The sequence below is a fragment of the Notamacropus eugenii genome, chromosome 7, assembly GCF_028372415.1.
Source record: "Notamacropus eugenii isolate mMacEug1 chromosome 7, mMacEug1.pri_v2, whole genome shotgun sequence".
In the NCBI taxonomy this organism is placed as follows: Eukaryota; Metazoa; Chordata; class Mammalia; order Diprotodontia; family Macropodidae; genus Notamacropus; species Notamacropus eugenii.
Window position 1 is genome coordinate 117,650,316 of NC_092878.1, and position 18,704 is coordinate 117,669,019.

Here is an 18,704-nt window from a genome sequence, read left to right on the forward strand (position 1 = left end):
TCCTGATCTTTATCTGGCCACTGTATCCACATGGCTCTGGAGGAGAAAGTGAGGCTGTTGACTTTACACAGTCTGCCCTCGCTGTAATCTACTTCACTTGTAAGCAATGGCATTATCTTCCTGGTGCTATGGTCCTCTTCAAGAATGAAGGATAACTCAACAACACCAAAAACAAGCAGTTCAAAAATCACATTTGACTGACTTTTACATCAAAGACAGAAACATTTACCAATTTATCATAATTCCCATTATAAGGGGTATACAAGTAGTCAAATAAATACACCAAAATCTTTCCAAGATGTTTAGTACCTAACAATATGCTAGACCTAACTGCTATATAACATACCTCACACTGGACTCTTTAAAAATTTTTTTATTATTATTTTATTTGTTTTCAGTGTTCTACAATCACTTCCATATCTCTTAGACTTTTTCCCATCCCTTACCCCTTTCCCCCCTACCTCCTCAATACCTCCCTGGGAAGGCATACAGTTTTATATAAGTTCTACACATACATTCCTATTAAATACATTTTCACCTTGGTCACGTTGCATAGAAGAATTAAAATGAATGGGAGAAATCATAAAACAAACCAAAACCTAATACAAAAGAAAATGATCTGCTTCATTCTGCGATCGAATTCCATAGTCCTTTCCCTGAATGTGGAAGGCATTTTGCCTTAAGAGACCATTGGGAATTATTTAAGTGCTTGAATTGCAATGAAGTACTAAGTTCTCACACACTGTGGTTGTTGTTGTGTATAAAGTTCTCCTGGTTCTGCTCCTTTTACTCAGCTTCAGTTTATATAAGTCTTTCCAGGCCTCAATGAAGTCTTCCTGTTCATCATTTCTTACAGTACAATAGTGTTCCATTACATTCATATTCCACAATGCATATACCACAATTTAATAAATTTTCAATCATTCCCCAACTGATAGACATCCCCTTGAATTCCAGTTTTTGGCCACCACAAAGAGAGTGTTATAAAGATTTTTGTACATGTGGGACCCTTTCCCATTTTTATGATCTCTTGGGGATAGAGTCCTAGAAGAGGTATTGCTGGGTCAAAGGGTATGAACATCTTTGTAGTCCTTTGGGTATAGTTCCAAATTGTTCTCCAGAATGCTTGGATCAGCTCACAGCTCCACCAACAATGAATTAGTGTTCCAACTCTCCCACATCTTCTCCAACATTTGTCATCTTCCTGTTTTGTCATGTTAGCCAATCTGATAGGTGTGATGTGATATCTCGGAGTTGTTTTGAATTGCATCTCTCTAATCAATAGTGATTTAGAGCATTTTTTCATATGACTACAGATAGCTTTAATTTCTTCCTCTGAAAACTGCCTGTTCATACACTGGACCTTTTCAAAAGGGATTATTGCTAGAAGCACTTTGTTAGAAAACAATGTTAACATATTTTTAGTCAATACCATTAACAGCATAAAAGAAGTTTCACTGTGAAGAAGTGCATACTCCTAGGGTTATCTAAGAGAACTGAACTATACCTTAACTGTTCCTCAACTCCTCCTGACTCAAAAACCACCTAATAGCAATCAAGACAATCTCCTACACATTTCAACCTCAGATAACAAAGCAAGAATTTTAAAATGCCCTGGAAACTGGTTAAAACATTCCTTTTCCTGTACTTACTTCCCTAGAAAAATAAGAAATACTAGAACTTGACTTTGTTGAATCCACTTCCATTCTAGAATGGCAATAAGGCAGTAATGTATAGTATCAATAAATAAAAACAGCACCATGTGAGACTTTCAGAACGTGACAATTTAATTGCTTAAAAAAAAAATCAACAATCTTGGTTTACACTTTCAGAGCACATCTAGTTAATAACATTTAGTTCCTGGTGTCACATTTTGTATAGGGCAATGGTAACCAACAAAATATCTACAAGAAGGCAAGCAGAATAGCAATGGTTTAGAAACAAGTTATATGATGAACTGTTGAAGGAACTAGAAAAATGATGCTAACTTAAAAGGGAGGGCATAGAAAGAAAAATGCTAGACATCTTTAAAATCTTTAAAGAATGTCATGTGAAAGAGAACTTAAGACAATTCTCTGTTGTTCCATGGAGTAGAACTAGGATACATGAGTGGAAGTTACAGGAAAGAGTATTTTGTTTCAGCATGTGGAATAACTTTTATGGCAATTACAGCTATTCAACAACTGAATAAGCTGCCTCTGCAAACAAAATGTTCTTGGTCATTAGAAATATTCAAATAGATAGCAAATGCTGAGCTATTAAGTGAGGTTGCATAGGAGATTCCTGTCCTGAAAGTTAGGAAGGATCATTAACTCTAAGATCCCTTCCATTTCTAATAGTCTGAATTCACATAAGTTATCTGACAGTTAAATAGCCAACTCACACGTCCACTGAAGGCTAACTTCCAAAATTCTATGATTCCACATGTAATCTAAAATTATACATCAATAAGAGTACTTTAAAGCAATTTTAAAACCCAGATTTGCTGGCAAAACAAATAGTTTACCATTTGTTTAGTAGAGGAAGTTAAAGTAAATGGAAAAATAGAGAATTCATCAATGGTAGCCGGGACACCTGGAAAGTGAGAATTTTATAATGAATCACTTACTCATTTGAAATGGGTCCTCTGTTCTGCAGGAAAGAATAAAGTATTTGCCTCTACACCCACCTACCCACCCACACCCATGTGCAATTTAGATAGCTTGATTCAGAAAATCATGGGCCACATAGTATAAAAAGTTGCTGAAGTTTATAGAGTAATTTAAAGTTTTTGAACTTTGTTGTATGTTCTAATTTGATCCTCACAAGAACTTAGTGAGGTATTATTACCATTTTATAGATGAAGAAATTGAGACCCAGAAAGGTTAAAGTTATTGACACAGTCACTCGGCTAACAAGAGTTAGAGGCAGGATTTGACTTCAAATCTAGGTTAAGTAAAGCTGAGATATACTTCATTGTGGGGGAAGTGAGAGTGGTGAGAGTTCTGGACTTGGATTCAGGAGAATTTTGGCTGATGTACAGATATAATCTTGACTCTGCTGCTAACCACTCATATGAAGTTGGGCAAGTCCCTTAACCTGAGCTCAATTTCTTAATCTCTAAATGAAAAGTTAAGGTAGTTAAACTGTAAGGTCATTTTCTAGGTTTATCATAGGATCCTACTGTCAGGATCATGATCAAAATCACTGAGACAAATGTCAAAGAATGTCCCAGTGGGATGTAGATGAGAGGAAAGTAATGGAGTTTTGTACTCTTGTCCTGGTTCTGAAACTAACTAGTTATGTAGACAACAGAAATAATGAGGATTTTTGAGCAGTGGAGTGCTATAATCATACTTGTGCATTAGTTAAATAAATTTCAACAGCAAAACCTAAAACTGGATTGGAAGGGAAGAGATTAGAGCAGGCAGACTCCCTCTGTGTAAAGAAAGGCATCCTAACACTTTCAGCTTGAGTGATGGGAGGCTTCTGGAGGTGATGGTTTCCCCTTCATTCAAAGGTTTCAAGCAGGAGCTGGATGATCACTGATCAATTATATATTGGATGGTCTCTGCTATCTCATGTAAATCTTATGAACATAAATTAGGGACAAAGGGAAATACTAGGTACTAGGGAGTGGGTAGTGGCACACAAAAGAAATAGATTCTATGTTCCTTCTGTTCGGAAGTTTATAATTTAGCTAAAAAAAGCAAAACTAGTTCTAATAACAATAGCTGGCATTTATAAAATCATAGCTTTCAGTAGACCATTCATAATAAAAAAAATGCATTAAAGATATAGAAAAAAATTTCACTATTTATTAATTATACTTCAACAAGGTGTCTGGTCTATGTTAAAAATTACACAAGACACCTCAGTAACTTCTACTGCAAAGATGATTTTGCTCAACAATACTCTAATTTTTAATATCGAATGAAGAATAAAACAAGAAGACATGCTTGCCAAATGTGTTTGTCACTGTCACATAAGACTGTCCTGCATAGAATTTAAAAGAGAGCTCAGTGTGACAGGACAATACTCAAAATCACACAGCAATGAAGCTTCCTTCCACATTTGATGCCATAGGAAAACACTAATTTTAAAGTTTACTGATGAATTAGAGTTTAAAGAGTATATATACACATATTTGACAAAGTAACAGGTTTCATTTTTCAGAATTCATTTTTTCCAAATCAAAATGATATATTTTATAATTAAGATAATTAACATAACAAAATATTGGGACATTCAAAGTCAAATACCATAGGATTCCATATTTTGGAATGCTAGTTTTTTTTATCTTGTTAGATCCAAGTAATATAGAAAACAAACAACCAATTAAAAACCAAATGCAGGATCAAAAAGGTAAAAGAAGGACAAAAGAAAAGGAAAAGGAAATTTGCAAAGTATTTCTTTAATGACGGATTAGATGGTAAATATTTTGTTATTGTTATTTATGAAGCAAAGATGCTACTGACTCCTATTACACTAAACACTAAGATTTGCTGACACAGTAAATATTGACCTTGGCAAATGAATCAGCGTTTATACATCAGAAGAATCCGTATCTTAAAGTTTATCTTAAAAGAAGCAAAGGAATATTGATATACATATTTAACAGCATTTAAAAAGCCAGTTGTTTGAAAGCTATTTCATATTTCAAAAAGTACTTTCACAATTATTGGACAGAGTACACTCAAACTCAGATCATTCCACATTATGGAATGTTTCTAAAGTAAGGGAGTCTATGGTAGGAAATTTTTAAAAAGCACTGGGTTAGGAAGAGGTTGGTCATGTTGTGTTCATCCTTCGTTTTTGAAGATGACCATGACATCAGAGAAATGATGACATGACTTGCACTTGACTTTGTTTTGAGTGTGGGAAGGCTGAGCAAGTCACCAGCCTCACTTTCTCCTCCTGAGCCATCTGGATCCAGTGACCAGATTTTCATCAGGATGACTGAGACGGCCCAGGATGCAATAGGAGACCTTGACCTTCTTAGGCTGGCCTTTCCAGTTACTCACTTAGAGGGGAGTAAGAAGAGGCTCATTCTAGTCTGAGCCTCATTTGTAAAATGAAGAGACTGGCCTAAAGGTCTCTAGAGGTCAGAGACATAACTTCTTATAATTCTATATACAAGTTTCTCAGCATTTTTTCTAAGAAATTCCTTTAGTTCAGTACCACAACTCTGTACTCAGATTAATTCCTTTCTTCCCAGATCTATTACTTACTCTCACATATGGGCTAATGAAGGGGAAGCTGTTTAGATAGGTAAAGGCCAGTAATAACCATAGTACCCACTTCCCAAGAACACTGGAGAAGGTACTCATTCACACACCAATGAGTAAGTATATGGAATCTGTGTGTGTGTGTGTGTGTGTACATACACATACACACACACACACACACACACATACACAGTCTCTTTTACTACATACACAAGCTAATATTCTATTCATCAATTCAATGACCATTTTCCAGATGTTTAATATGAACAACACACTGTAGTAGATGCTGAGAAATATGCAAAAATAATCACGACTTATAGTTCTTGACCTCAGGTAACTTAACATCTAAGGGAGGGTATCTGACATTCTTATAAATATATAATAATTAAAAAGTGAGTAAGAACCTCACATTCACTTCGGATTCACTATGGATTGTGTTTTCATTGATATAATTACTCCTTCTAGTGGTAAATACTGCAACCCATGCATACCTCTCATAAATCCGCCAGTCACAGAAGCTAAGATTTAGAAGGAAGCTTGAGCAGACAGATTCAATCCACACACTAAAGGAATCTCCATTATAACATATCCAACCAGTATTCATCTAACTTTTGCTTTAAGACCCCTAAGGAGGAGGAACATACCACCTCTCCAGGAAGGTCATTCCACTTTAGAAAACTCCAATTGTTGGGAAGTTTTTCCTGCCATCAAGATTAAATTTATACATCCTTGCAACTTCTACCTATTATACAGATTAGAGTGAAAGGTTAAGTGACTTGCACAGGGTCTGACACAACTGGAGAGTGTTTAAGACAGGGGTGGGGACCTGTAGTCCCAGGCCACATGTAGCCTTCTAGGTGCTTCAGTGTGGTCTTTTGACTGAGTCCAAGCTTTCCAGAAGAAATCCTTTTATTAAGGGGATTTCTTCTATGAAGTGTGGATTCAGTCAAAGGGCCACACTTGAACACCTAGAGGGCCACGTGTGGCCTGGAGAGCACAGATTCCCCACCCCTGGTCTAACACAAATTTTGGAATTGGTCTTCTTGATTCCATGTACATGTTTTATTCGCCAGCCACCTAGCTACCTGTAACCTACAAATTATTATTTTTAAAAGATCCCAACTATCTGATTTTTCTGCTCTTTTCAGAGGCTCCAAGTATCATAGATGAAAATTATCAAATCAAACTCATACAAATCCATGGCATGTACATTCTCAACTAGGCTATTGTCCTTGCTCAAAATCCTATTTTAGCCTTATTGATTCCTCATCTTATTCCACATAGCAATTACTACATTTTCTTCTTTTTCAACAACCACCAAGAAGATTCTACTATTCACTAAGGTTAATGCTTCTCTCTATACCCTTGATGTCTACCTCTTTTTTTGGGGGGGAGAGGGGGAAGGCAGGGCAATTGGGGTTAAGTGACTTGCCCAAGGTCACACAGCTAGTAAGTGTCAAGTGTCTGAGATTGGATTTGAACTCAAGTCTTTCTGACTTCATGGCTGGTGCTCTATTCACTCCACCACCTTGCTGCCCCAATCTCATCCTCTTTTGCCTCCTCCAGGTGGCTTGTTCCAAAGATCTTCCTCACTTTTGCCACTGCCTCTTTTTCTTGTTTATTTTCAGCAATAGAATCACCATCTTTCTAATTCACTCATATTCACAAGTGCACCACACATTCAGTTGTCAAATTTTGGCAAAGTGTTGTACTGCTCACAGCAGCTCTTGCACCTGTACCCTTCTCTCCCCTCAGAGACAGTACATTAGCTCAGACCTTTATCACCTTTCACCTGGACCACTGTAGTAACTTCATAACTGTACCCATTTCATCTCTACCCTCTCAATCCACTTCATTCTTTGCACAAAGAACTTGAATTGGATGGAATCTCACTGGCCACAAAGTCCAAACCCTACATGAACTCTACAAGGGTTCACTGCCAATAGAAGCTGTGGACGAGGAAAAAAGGAAAAGTAATTATATAAAAGAAATAACTAGGACAAATCTGTTTAACACACAGGATGAAATGAAATACAATAATCCTTCACTTATCAGATGTCACTTATCTGACAGACTGAGGAAATTTAAAAGCCAAGATCCATATCATAAAGTGATGACATTAGAAATATATTTTTTTTATGCACAATGTAATTTAAGTCATCAAGTTCCCCAACTCAATGAAGATTATTAGTAGAAACCTGCCAGATATAGATGCTCATTAGTATCAGAAAGAAGTGAGAGTTAGTCTGACAGTAAGGGAGGACTAGACATATTCTTATTACCCATTAACTCTCACAAAACTCCCCAAAGAGGAATTATGTCAGTCAAAGCAACTGGAGTTGTTTCCACAGCACAAGAAAACAAAAAGACCAACAACAGCAGTATTATGCATTAGCAGTGGAGAATACTAAATTTTAATACCATCATTCACATCCCTCCACCACCGGCCTCCATGCTGCAAGAGGGTGCACACACTGACCAGAAGATTTCTATTTTGGGACCCACAAGGGGCTCTCCCTCTTGTTACTACCAACACATCGTTCTTGTCCTTCCCCTAGTACCTTGTGGCAATAAGAAGCAGTCTTCAACTCTGTTCAGTTAGGTAAGGAGGATAGGGAGAAAAGAGAGGCATCCTCTGAAGCACTTCAAAGCAGCAGACTCTGCTCTGAATACTCACTCTGGCCTTCCCCAGACACTGACTCAGACCAACTAGAGAAGTAAAGAATTAAGGTAACTGGGTCAGAGAACCAACAGTTATACAGGCCTGAAGCTGACTGAAATCCAAATGAGACCAAGTTCCCTCAGAGGTAACCTAGGTCAGTGACAGCTTTGAGGTCCAGCCCTGGGGATGGAGGGGCAAAGTGGGGTAAATCCAACATCAAAAAGAAAGGAATCAAAAGTAACAGGGGAATGTTTAGGGGAAAAAAGATGAAAGATCTAAAACCACCAAAGAAGGAAGAAAATTCAGTTAAAAACTTTTTTTTTTTACTTTGTTAATAAGGTTTTATACGTACACATAAACATTCATATTTTATTTATATGGTCAGTTAAGTTTATAATTTGTCCAGTATTAAAACAGCTCTGACTTCTTGTCACAAATCCAACTTGGTAATGGTGTATAATCAGTTAAAAAGTTAAAGCACAACCAGATACCAAAATTAAAAGTATTAAGATACCTAAAAGATTAAAGAGCTCTAAACAGATACTGCAAGTTAAAAGAAAATAAACCAAGACCTGATAAAATACAGTAGATTTCTAAGACACCATGGAACCACAGTAATGTGCCAGAATGGTTCAAGAAATCAGAACCCTGAGGGAAGAATTTAAATAAAAACAAATGGCAAAATCTATGGCTGTTACAGCAAAAAAAATTAATTAGAAGAAATCTTGAATCCACACTGGCTCTCTCCAAAAAGAGATTGGGAATAGAAATATACCTAAATAAAGGATAATCTGACCCAAAGGAACCTCAAAAGCAATAATATTAAAAGATCATGAGATCTATATAAATCATTTAAAGATAACAGATGTTCCAGAAGAACATGACAAGTCAAATAACCTGAATCACAATGCAAGAATAATACAAGAAAACTTCCCAGAACTTTTTATACAAAATGCAAAGAACAAATCAAAATGATCCATGGACTCTAGAAAGAAAGAAGCAAGAGGGAAAGAGGGGAAGGATTAGATAATAAATGGAAGCAAGCAAGAAAGGATGAAGTAAAACTCCAAAACTGAGGAAAGGACAGCAAAAAATAGGACAGGGGATTGTTTAAGGGTGACTTAAGGTGGATTAAACAAATCTAATCGTAGGGACAAAGTACTCTCTTAAAAGAGGAAGGAGGACAAAAAAATCCTTATTTAAAAATGAAAGAAATATAAACCTAACAATATAATAATACAAAAGACTGACAGATTGGATAAGAAAACAAAACTTTGTAATCTGTTCCTTTCTGTAAGGAACAGAGCTAAAAACTGAAGGCATACCTTATGCAAAAAGGAGAAGCTGCATGGTGGGGAAGTACTCTACCAAACTTCTTTTATAGGCAAAATGTAGTCCTAATAACAAAACCAAAGGAGGATAAAGCAAAGAAGAGCTAAAGACCAATAGCATTAATACTGATTCAAACATTTTAAAAGAAATCCTGTCAGAGATTATAGCATTTTATGCAAGAAATCACTTATTATGAACAAGTTGGATTTATACTAGGGTTTTAACAATGGTTCAACATTGGGAAAACCAGTTTCACTCACACACATACGCACACCAGACACTACAGCCAATTTACTGCACCAAGTACACTGGTTCAATGGCACTTAAAGTCTTACTTTAAAATGAGCTAAATTAGGTGGAAACTAATTTTAGTGGATATATTAAAAACAAAAACACTAGATTGGAATTACAAGACTTCAAATCCTGCTTAGGCTACCTCTCAATGTGACCTTGAACAAGTCTCTAGGTGGCAGTTCCCTTCCAGCATTTAAGTTCTGCAATCTTCTATCATTTATCTTGAGCCAGTTATCCCTAGATGTGACTGCCTTCGGAAGTTAATGATTAAATTTTTCCTTATATTTAAGCCCATGTGGTTGGATTGCCACAGAGGGGCAATCAGTAAGGCCACCGGTGAAAAATAAATGATGGCGACTGAAACAACAGAGAACGAGTCTCTTTTCCACTCCATCCCTAGGATCCCTCCTCTTCCTGGTTTTGCCCTCTGGGACCAGAACAATCCTAATCCATGTTCCTATTTTCTGACACAGCTACAAACAAACCCTAAAACTAGAGGATAATAATATAGGCAGAACTCCGTCTAATGTCATGAATTATTTTCTTGATGATACAGAACATGAAACATCATTACAGAGCAGTTACTTTCCCTATACTATACTATACTATACTATACTATACGTCCGCTGACGCTAACAGCCTTGCTATTTATTGCATCGTTTGGTTAAAGTATATTAACTACACAACTGAAATAATGCTGTCTGGAATATTTGTATTTAAAGACTAGATCAGAGCTATAACAAACAATTCTGATGCTTGAGGCAAATTTCATCAGGTGACTAACTCATGGTCTAACACTCTTGGGTGTTTTTGGTCTCTGTGCTGTGCTGTCTTTGGAGAAACCAAAGTCCAAAGGGCTCCTATGTCAAGGAAAACACGACCCCTCCATAAAACCACCTGGCTTCTGTCCAAGAAAAAGCTGGAAACTGTGAAGTGAGTGAATGAGAAAGTTTTTTACTAAGCGCTTAATATGTGACAAGCACTGTTCTAAATACTGGAGAAAATTTATAGGAAAGAAAGGGGAAAAAAGAGAGCCTCAGATTTCAAGGAACTTTTACTCTTATTGAGAGAAACAACACATAAAAGAAAGTTCAGCTGCAGGGCAGATGGAAAGGCCTCAAAGTCTTAAAGGTGTAGAACTAGAGAAGATGGCTGGGCCCAGAAATCCTTAGGAAACTTAAGGAGGTCAGACAACAAGGCTGGGATACTGCAAGACTCCAGTCAGGGTCTGGAGGACTTTAGGAGGCTGAAGGTAAGGCCTACTGGTGTTCTAGCTAATCAGACAGGATAGAGTTGTTATGTGCCATCTTTTCTAAGCTCTGGGAGCAGTCAAACAGTCTAGGGGAAGGGGAAAAAAATAAGTTGGGTTCTGGGAAAGCCAGAACAGAGGGAAAGTAAGAGGAGTATCTGACAGGTCATGCCAGATGGATTCAGAAACAGGCCAGGGCAGAATGTGAAGGAGGACAATTAAAAGGGAAATGGTGCCATAGAAATGCGAGGTTTATCCTTTCTTCCTTACTGACACTCACTAGCTGTGTGATCTTGGGCAAGTCACTTAACCCCAACTGCCTCATCCTGGGTCATCTCCAGTCATCCTGATGAATATCTGGTGGCTCTGAAGGAGAAGTGAGGCTGGTGACCTGCACAGCCCGCCCTCACCCAAAATAAAGTCAAGTGCAAGTCATGTCATTATTTCTCTGATGGCATGGTCTTCTTCGGCAATGAAGGATGAACACAATGGTCTAGAGGGGGGGAAACTATCTACTGCTCATCCCTGGGCTCTCCAAGTGACATATATTGCTTCTCTACCCAATGCCTCACCTGGGCTGGGGAAATAGTACCTCTTCAATAGAACCTACTCCTGTCTACTCTTTATATGCAAGGAGTGACCCACAATAAAATGAAATACAAAACAATGTTATTTGAAAAATTAAGTGAAGAAATGATGTCAAAATTTTTCATTATGGATATAGAAAAGTAGATCAACAGCTTTATGATACAATTTTAAAATAAAGTCTTTGAATGAGACTCTTAATGTTAATGCATATTTATCTATTGGCTCAAACTTTTCTGTTAACTCAAATTCAAACAATTTAAATTTAATAAATTATCCATCAAGAAATTTTGTACATAAATATGCATGTGAAATATATTTCTTTGGTCTCAAATATCCTCTACGAATTATCTGCAAGCAATTCTGAAAACTCTGCTTTTCCCACTACCACTTTCTGTTGCCAAGTTGGGGGCTGGGAACTATTTCCAAAGCTACTCTAAGGAAAACATAATTAGGCTGTGAAACTACCATTTAAAAGCCCAACATAAAGCACTTAAAAGCCAAACATAAGAGACGTGATTATCCACTATTTTGTATTATTTCAGATGGTGCTCCTCTCCATTAGGGAATATAACAGAGATAAATGACTTCCTGGAACTTCAACATCTTAAAGCCCATCAGCAAATCTGGCAATTAAGTGAAAAGGGTCTCTAAGCAACATTAGCCTCTCCCAATAACTACACCTGAAGCTCCATCTCTTTTGATCCATTGGTCAGCCTACTTTATATTTAACTCTAATAAGCCTGGTCTCTTAGTTTTACTCACATAAGTTAGAAGCAGCAAAATATGAAGTGACAACCTTCAAAGTGACTGATAACAGCTCATCAGTGAAAAGCAAAAAGAAACCAAACCATAAAAAAAACCCCAGTCTCACAAAAGAGAGGTCCATTAGCCTACCTAATCACACAGTTTGGTTTTAGACCCAAGACTCAAATCGCTTATCCCTCAAAATACTGTGTTTTACACCACTTAGAAAAGGATGTGTATAAGGCATCTTAGAAAGAGGTGATTCAAAAAATGTTACAACCTTTAAGACAGGGTACTTTAAGAGTTAGAAATCAGTTACTTAAAAAATTCAATTATCTTTATTCCCTGATGATACTGAATGAGTAATTTCTGTACCTAGGCTCTATGCTAATCTTAGATCTACAAAACTATTTGTACCAGAAAATGCAAAATAGTATATGACATAACACAAATTAATAATTTGGGGCCCTCTAGGACTTCTAAAATACTCATCTTACGAAAATAATATTAATAATAACAATAATTAGAATAAAGTGCTCTTTTTGCAAAGACCTTTACATATATTTTCTCATTAATGTTTACAGCAATTCTGAGACATAGGTGCTATTATTACCCCATTTAAACATGAGGAAAGTGAGGGATACAACAACTAAGTGATTGCCCAGATTCCCACAGCTATTAAGTGTCTGAAGGCTGGATTTGAACTCAGGTTTTTCTGACCCCAGATTCAGCACCATATCATCTGTGCCTTTCAATAACCTTGTGAGTTAAATTCAAGAATATCTCCCATTTTACAAATGAGTAAACAGGTATATTTGACCTCAGATGTCCTCATTCTATTCATTAGGTTGTGACTGAAACTAGTTTCAATTTTAGGTCCTCAGAAAAGGCATTGAAAACTCTACAGAAAAGTACTTTAGAAGAAGTATCTTGATTCTCTCTCAAGGGAGGAATCCTAAAATTTTAAGAGTGCTGTGCAAAAGACATGAAGAGAATTGGTTTTATGCAAATTGCAGTGCAAGGAGGCTGGGTGACTGATCCAAATCCTACAGTGTGGACCAGTACCAGAGTACAACACTGGTATAGATACAGACTTCCAATAAAGCGCTGGCAACAGATGCAGTGGTGTGCCCCCTCTTACTGTGATCATTGTCATATGAGTGCCCAAAGGCAACTGCGACATGATCAGCAGAGTGAGTGAGAGTGAATGTGAATGTGTGTGTGTGTGTATGTGTGTGTATGTAGATATGATGGCCTAAAAATGAGTGCTACTTCTTACTACTTCTTTCACTCTATTTTCCAAATTCCTTCCCTTGAAAATTCATCTGCAACAAATTTTAAATCTTACGATCCTTTTAGGAAAGATAAGCAATGATTAAACAATTAGATCCCATCTACAAATACATAATTATGTATGCATATATACAGTGTCCCAAAAGTCTTAATGCAGTTTAAAGCTTTGATAGCTTAAAACTGCATTATCTTACAACACCCTGTGTGTACACACACACACACATACACACACACACACACAAAGGGTTAATAACTGACTGCAGCTCCTATTTCTTTTACTACTGTACACATCACTTCCATTAAAATTCCATTTGTAACAGCCTCATACTCTATATGTAAATAGAGACAGATATGATGGCCTAATAATCAGTGACTGCTGTTCCTTATTACTTTTTACTCATTTTCCTAATTCCTTCTCCTAAAAATTCATCTGCAACAACTTCTAAGTCCTAGGATCCCTTTAGGAAAGACAGGCAATGATTAAATTACTCAGGTTCCATCCATCCATCCATCCACCTATATGTATATATGTATCTATATATACACGTATACACTTATACATAGAGTGTGTCCTAAAAGTCAGTGCAGTTTAAAGCTTTGACAGCTTAAAACCGCATTATCTTGCAACACCGTGTGTATATAAAATGCATAAAAAAAGGGTTAATAACTGACCGCAACTCCTTACTATTTCTTTTATTACTGTACACATCACTTCCATTAAAAATCCATTTATAACAGCTTCATCCTCTATATGTAAAGAAAAAGATAAGATGTTCTAATAATTAGTGACTGTAGCTCCTTATTTTTTCTTTTACTCTATTTTCCCAATTTCTTCTCTTAAAAATCCATCTGTAACAACTCCCAAGTCCTAGGATCCCTTTAGGAAAGAAAGGCAACGATTAAATACTTAGGTCTCATCTATCTATCTATCTATCTATCTATCTATCTATCTACACACGTATACATCTAGCTACCTATCCATGTCTCTATATATCTATCCACATATACATTTATGCATACCTCTATGTATCTATCCATGTATACATCTACATATACATCTACCTATGTATCTACACATGTATACATTCATGTATACATCTACGTATCTATCCATGTATACATTTATGTATACATCTACCTATGTATCTACACATGCATACATTCATGTATACATCTACGTATCTATCCATGTATACATTCATGTATACATCTACCTATATATCTATCCATGTATACATTCATGTATACATCTACCTATATATCTATCCATGTATACATTCATGTATACATCTACCTATATATCTATCCATGTATACATCTACCTATGTATCTACACATGCATACATTCATGTATACATCTACGTATCTATCCATGTATACATTCATGTCTACATCTACCTATGTATCTATCCATGTATACATCTACCTATGTATCTACACATGCATACATTCATGTATACATCTACCTATGTATCTATCCATGTATACATTCATGTCTACATCTACCTATGTATCTATCCATGTATACATCTACCTATGTATCTACACATGCATACATTCATGTATACATCTACGTATCTATCCATGTATACATTCGTGTCTACATCTACCTATGTATCTATCCATGTATACATCTACCTATGTATCTACACATGCATACATTCATGTATACATCTACCTATGTATCTATCCATGTATACATTCATGTCTACATCTACCTATGTATCTACACATGCATACATTCATGTATACATCTATGTATCTATCCATGTATACATTCATGTCTACATCTACCTATGTATCTATCCATGTATACATCTACCTATGTATCTACACATGCATACATTCATGTATACATCTACGTATCTATCCATGTATACATTCATGTCTACATCTACCTATGTATCTATCCATGTATACATCTACCTATGTATCTACACATGCATACATTCATGTATACATCTACGTATCTATCCATGTATACATTCATGTCTACATCTACCTATGTATCTATCCATGTATACATCTACCTATGTATCTACACATGCATACATTCATGTCTACATCTACCTATGTATCTATCCATGTATACATTCGTGTCTACATCTACCTATGTATCTATCCATGTATACATTCATGTCTACATCTACCTATGTATCTATCCATGTATACATCTACCTATGTATCTACACATGCATACATTCATGTATACATCTACGTATCTATCCATGTATACATTCATGTCTACATCTACCTATGTATCTATCCATGTATACATCTACCTATGTATCTACACATGCATACATTCATGTATACATCTACGTATCTATCCATGTATACATTCATGTCTACATCTACCTATGTATCTATCCATGTATACATCTACCTATGTATCTACACATGCATACATTCATGTATACATCTACGTATCTATCCATGTATACATTCATGTCTACATCTACCTATGTATCTATCCATGTATACATCTACCTATGTATCTACACATGCATACATTCATGTCTACATCTACCTATGTATCTATCCATGTATACATTCATGTCTACATCTACCTATGTATCTATCCATGTATACATTCATGTCTACATCTACCTATGTATCTATCCATGTATACATCTACCTATGTATCTACACATGCATACATTCATGTATACATCTACGTATCTATCCATGTATACATTCATGTCTACATCTACCTATGTATCTATCCATGTATACATCTACCTATGTATCTACACATGCATACATTCATGTATACATCTACGTATCTATCCATGTATACATTCATGTCTACATCTACCTATGTATCTATCCATGTATACATCTACCTATGTATCTACACATGCATACATTCATGTATACATCTACGTATCTATCCATGTATACATTCATGTCTACATCTACCTATGTATCTATCCATGTATACATCTACCTATGTATCTACACATGCATACATTCATGTATACATCTACGTATCTATCCATGTATACATTCATGTCTACATCTACCTATGTATCTACACATGCATACATTCATGTATACATCTACGTATCTATCCATGTATACATTCGTGTCTACATCTACCTATGTATCTATCCATGTATACATCTACCTATGTATCTACACATGCATACATTCATGTATACATCTACGTATCTATCCATGTATACATTCATGTCTACATCTACCTATGTATCTACACATGCATACATTCATGTCTACATCCACCCACCCACCCACCCGTAAAGTATGTCTTAGAAGTCTTAGTGCTGTTTAAAACTTTAACAGCCTAAAGCTGCACTGTCTTCTAACCCCCCGTGCAGGCACGCAGAAGAGCCTACGAGTGACCGCAGCTCCTTTTCCCTAAACTCCATTTTCCTCACTATTTCCATTAAAAATTCATCCGTAACATCCTCCAATCGCTAAGATCTCCTTAGGAAAAAAAGGCAAGGAGCCCCACGGCGTCCACAGGGCGCGTTCACGACTTCCGGACGCCCTCTGGACACCTAGGCGAGGCCCCCCCCATGTCAGAGGGAGGAGGGGGCTCGAGCAGAGGGGCCCCGCCTTCTCTCCTCCCTCTCTCCCCTCCCCTCCCCAGACCCCGGGCAGCACGCGAGCCTAGCTCCGACTGGGGGGGGTCCCCCACGAGGCCCCTCCCCCCGGGCTTACCCTCCGCCGCCGCCTCCCCGCTGGAGCCGGCCCGCTTCCTTGCGGAGGAGGCCGAAGCACTGGGTCCAGCAGCAGTTCCCCATGGCATGCCGCTCGTCTCGCCCCCGACCTCAAGGCCCGGCCGCCCCCCTGCCGCGCGCGCGCCCGGGACCCGGCCCCGGCCCCCGCAGCCGCATGGGCGCGAGGAGCCGCTAGCAGGCGGGTGGGGGGAGGCGCGGGCGGGCGCGGAACAAAGGCGCTTAGCGCTCCAGCGGCCCGGGAGGGAGCCGAGCCTGAGCCGGGGCCCTGCGGCCTTTCTCCATCCGCCCGGCGCCCTTCGGCCCCTGGGCCCCGCCACCGGCCACGTGGGGAGAGCGAGAGAACCGCGGCTAGCTTCACAGTCCGGCTCCTAGACCCCGCCCTGCCCACATGTGCCCGGCCTCGGCGCCTCCTTTCTCTCTAAACCCGCCCCGCCCCCGCCCGGCCCGCCTCTCGCTCGGGAGCTCGCGACCCTCCGGACACCGAAAACCCCTGCGTCACTTCCGCCGGCCTCTCCTCCCGGCCTTCCCTGGTGCCGCAGCCGCGGCTGGAACGGGTTTCGTCTTTTGAATCGGAATGTCCCGCCGGGCTCTCCGTAGGAGTCGTTTCCCGACCGCCTTGGCCCCGCCCCCACCTTGCTTTGTGAAATTGACAAATTCGTTGCAGGAGTCCCCGCGTTCCACCTTGGACTTGACTCTCTTGGCCCCAAGAAAAGAGAGATGCATTAGGGAAAAAGGAAAATGAAAATAGATCTCATCTTCATGTTGTCACTGGCGTTTTCACCCTTGTGATTATTGCATCCTAAGGGTGAAATAAATATTTATCTGCAAATCGAGGATTAAATAGGAGTCCGGGGAATATTGTATTTTGAGAGAGAAGTAGGATCCGGGGGGAATGCGTACGTCCACTTGGAGACACCGAGGGTGTGGAGGGATTTGGAGACGCCCCCCCCCCCCACTGCTAGGGGCATACCTCCAAGGAGGCCAAAGACAGAGGATCTCATATATGTCACATATGTGATATATACATGTATATACATGTATGTGTATATACACGTGTATGTATATGTGTGTACGTATATACATGCATGTATATACATATACATGTGTGTCTATATACACGTGTACGTATATGTGTGTACGTATATACGTGTATGTATGTATATACATATACATGTGTGTCTATATGTGTGTGTATATACATATATATATATATAATCGAGACATTCATGGTCGCACTTTCGGCGGCAGCAAAGAACTGGAAACAGTAGAAACCATCCAGGCTTGGAGTTCTTAAACTTTTGGGGGACCCTTCCTTAGAATTATGATGTTCAGTGTATAAAATAAAATGTAGAAGTACAAAGGAAACCGATTATACAGAAGGTGCCAAAAAACTTGGTGTATTTTAATGAACAGCTTAAAACTGCACAAAGACTTTGGGACACCCGATATTGTAATAGTTATCTTTTTTTTTTTTTTAAAGCTCATGGACACCAGGTTAAGAATCCCTGATCTAGTCCAACTCCCTTCATTTGGCAAAGGAGGAATCTGAGATTCATGTTATGGATTGTTCCAAAACACTAGCAGTAAGAGGAATGTAATTCAAAACTACTTTGGTGGTATCATCACAC

At 38.2% G+C, this 18,704-nt stretch overlaps 1 protein-coding gene across 2 annotated transcripts in view; it reads right to left on the reverse strand.

Annotated features, from left to right (window-relative positions):
• Positions 1-17,191, reverse strand: part of AP1AR (adaptor related protein complex 1 associated regulatory protein) — a 41,682-nt gene extending 24,491 nt beyond the window's left edge. For both annotated transcript variants that reach the window (XM_072622693.1, XM_072622692.1), the window contains exon 1: positions 17,057-17,191. In XM_072622693.1, the coding sequence (XP_072478794.1) occupies positions 17,057-17,139 (83 nt within the window). In that variant the 5' untranslated portion in view covers positions 17,140-17,191. The remainder of the gene's footprint in view (positions 1-17,056) is intronic.
• Positions 17,192-18,704: the final 1,513 nt, after the last annotated feature.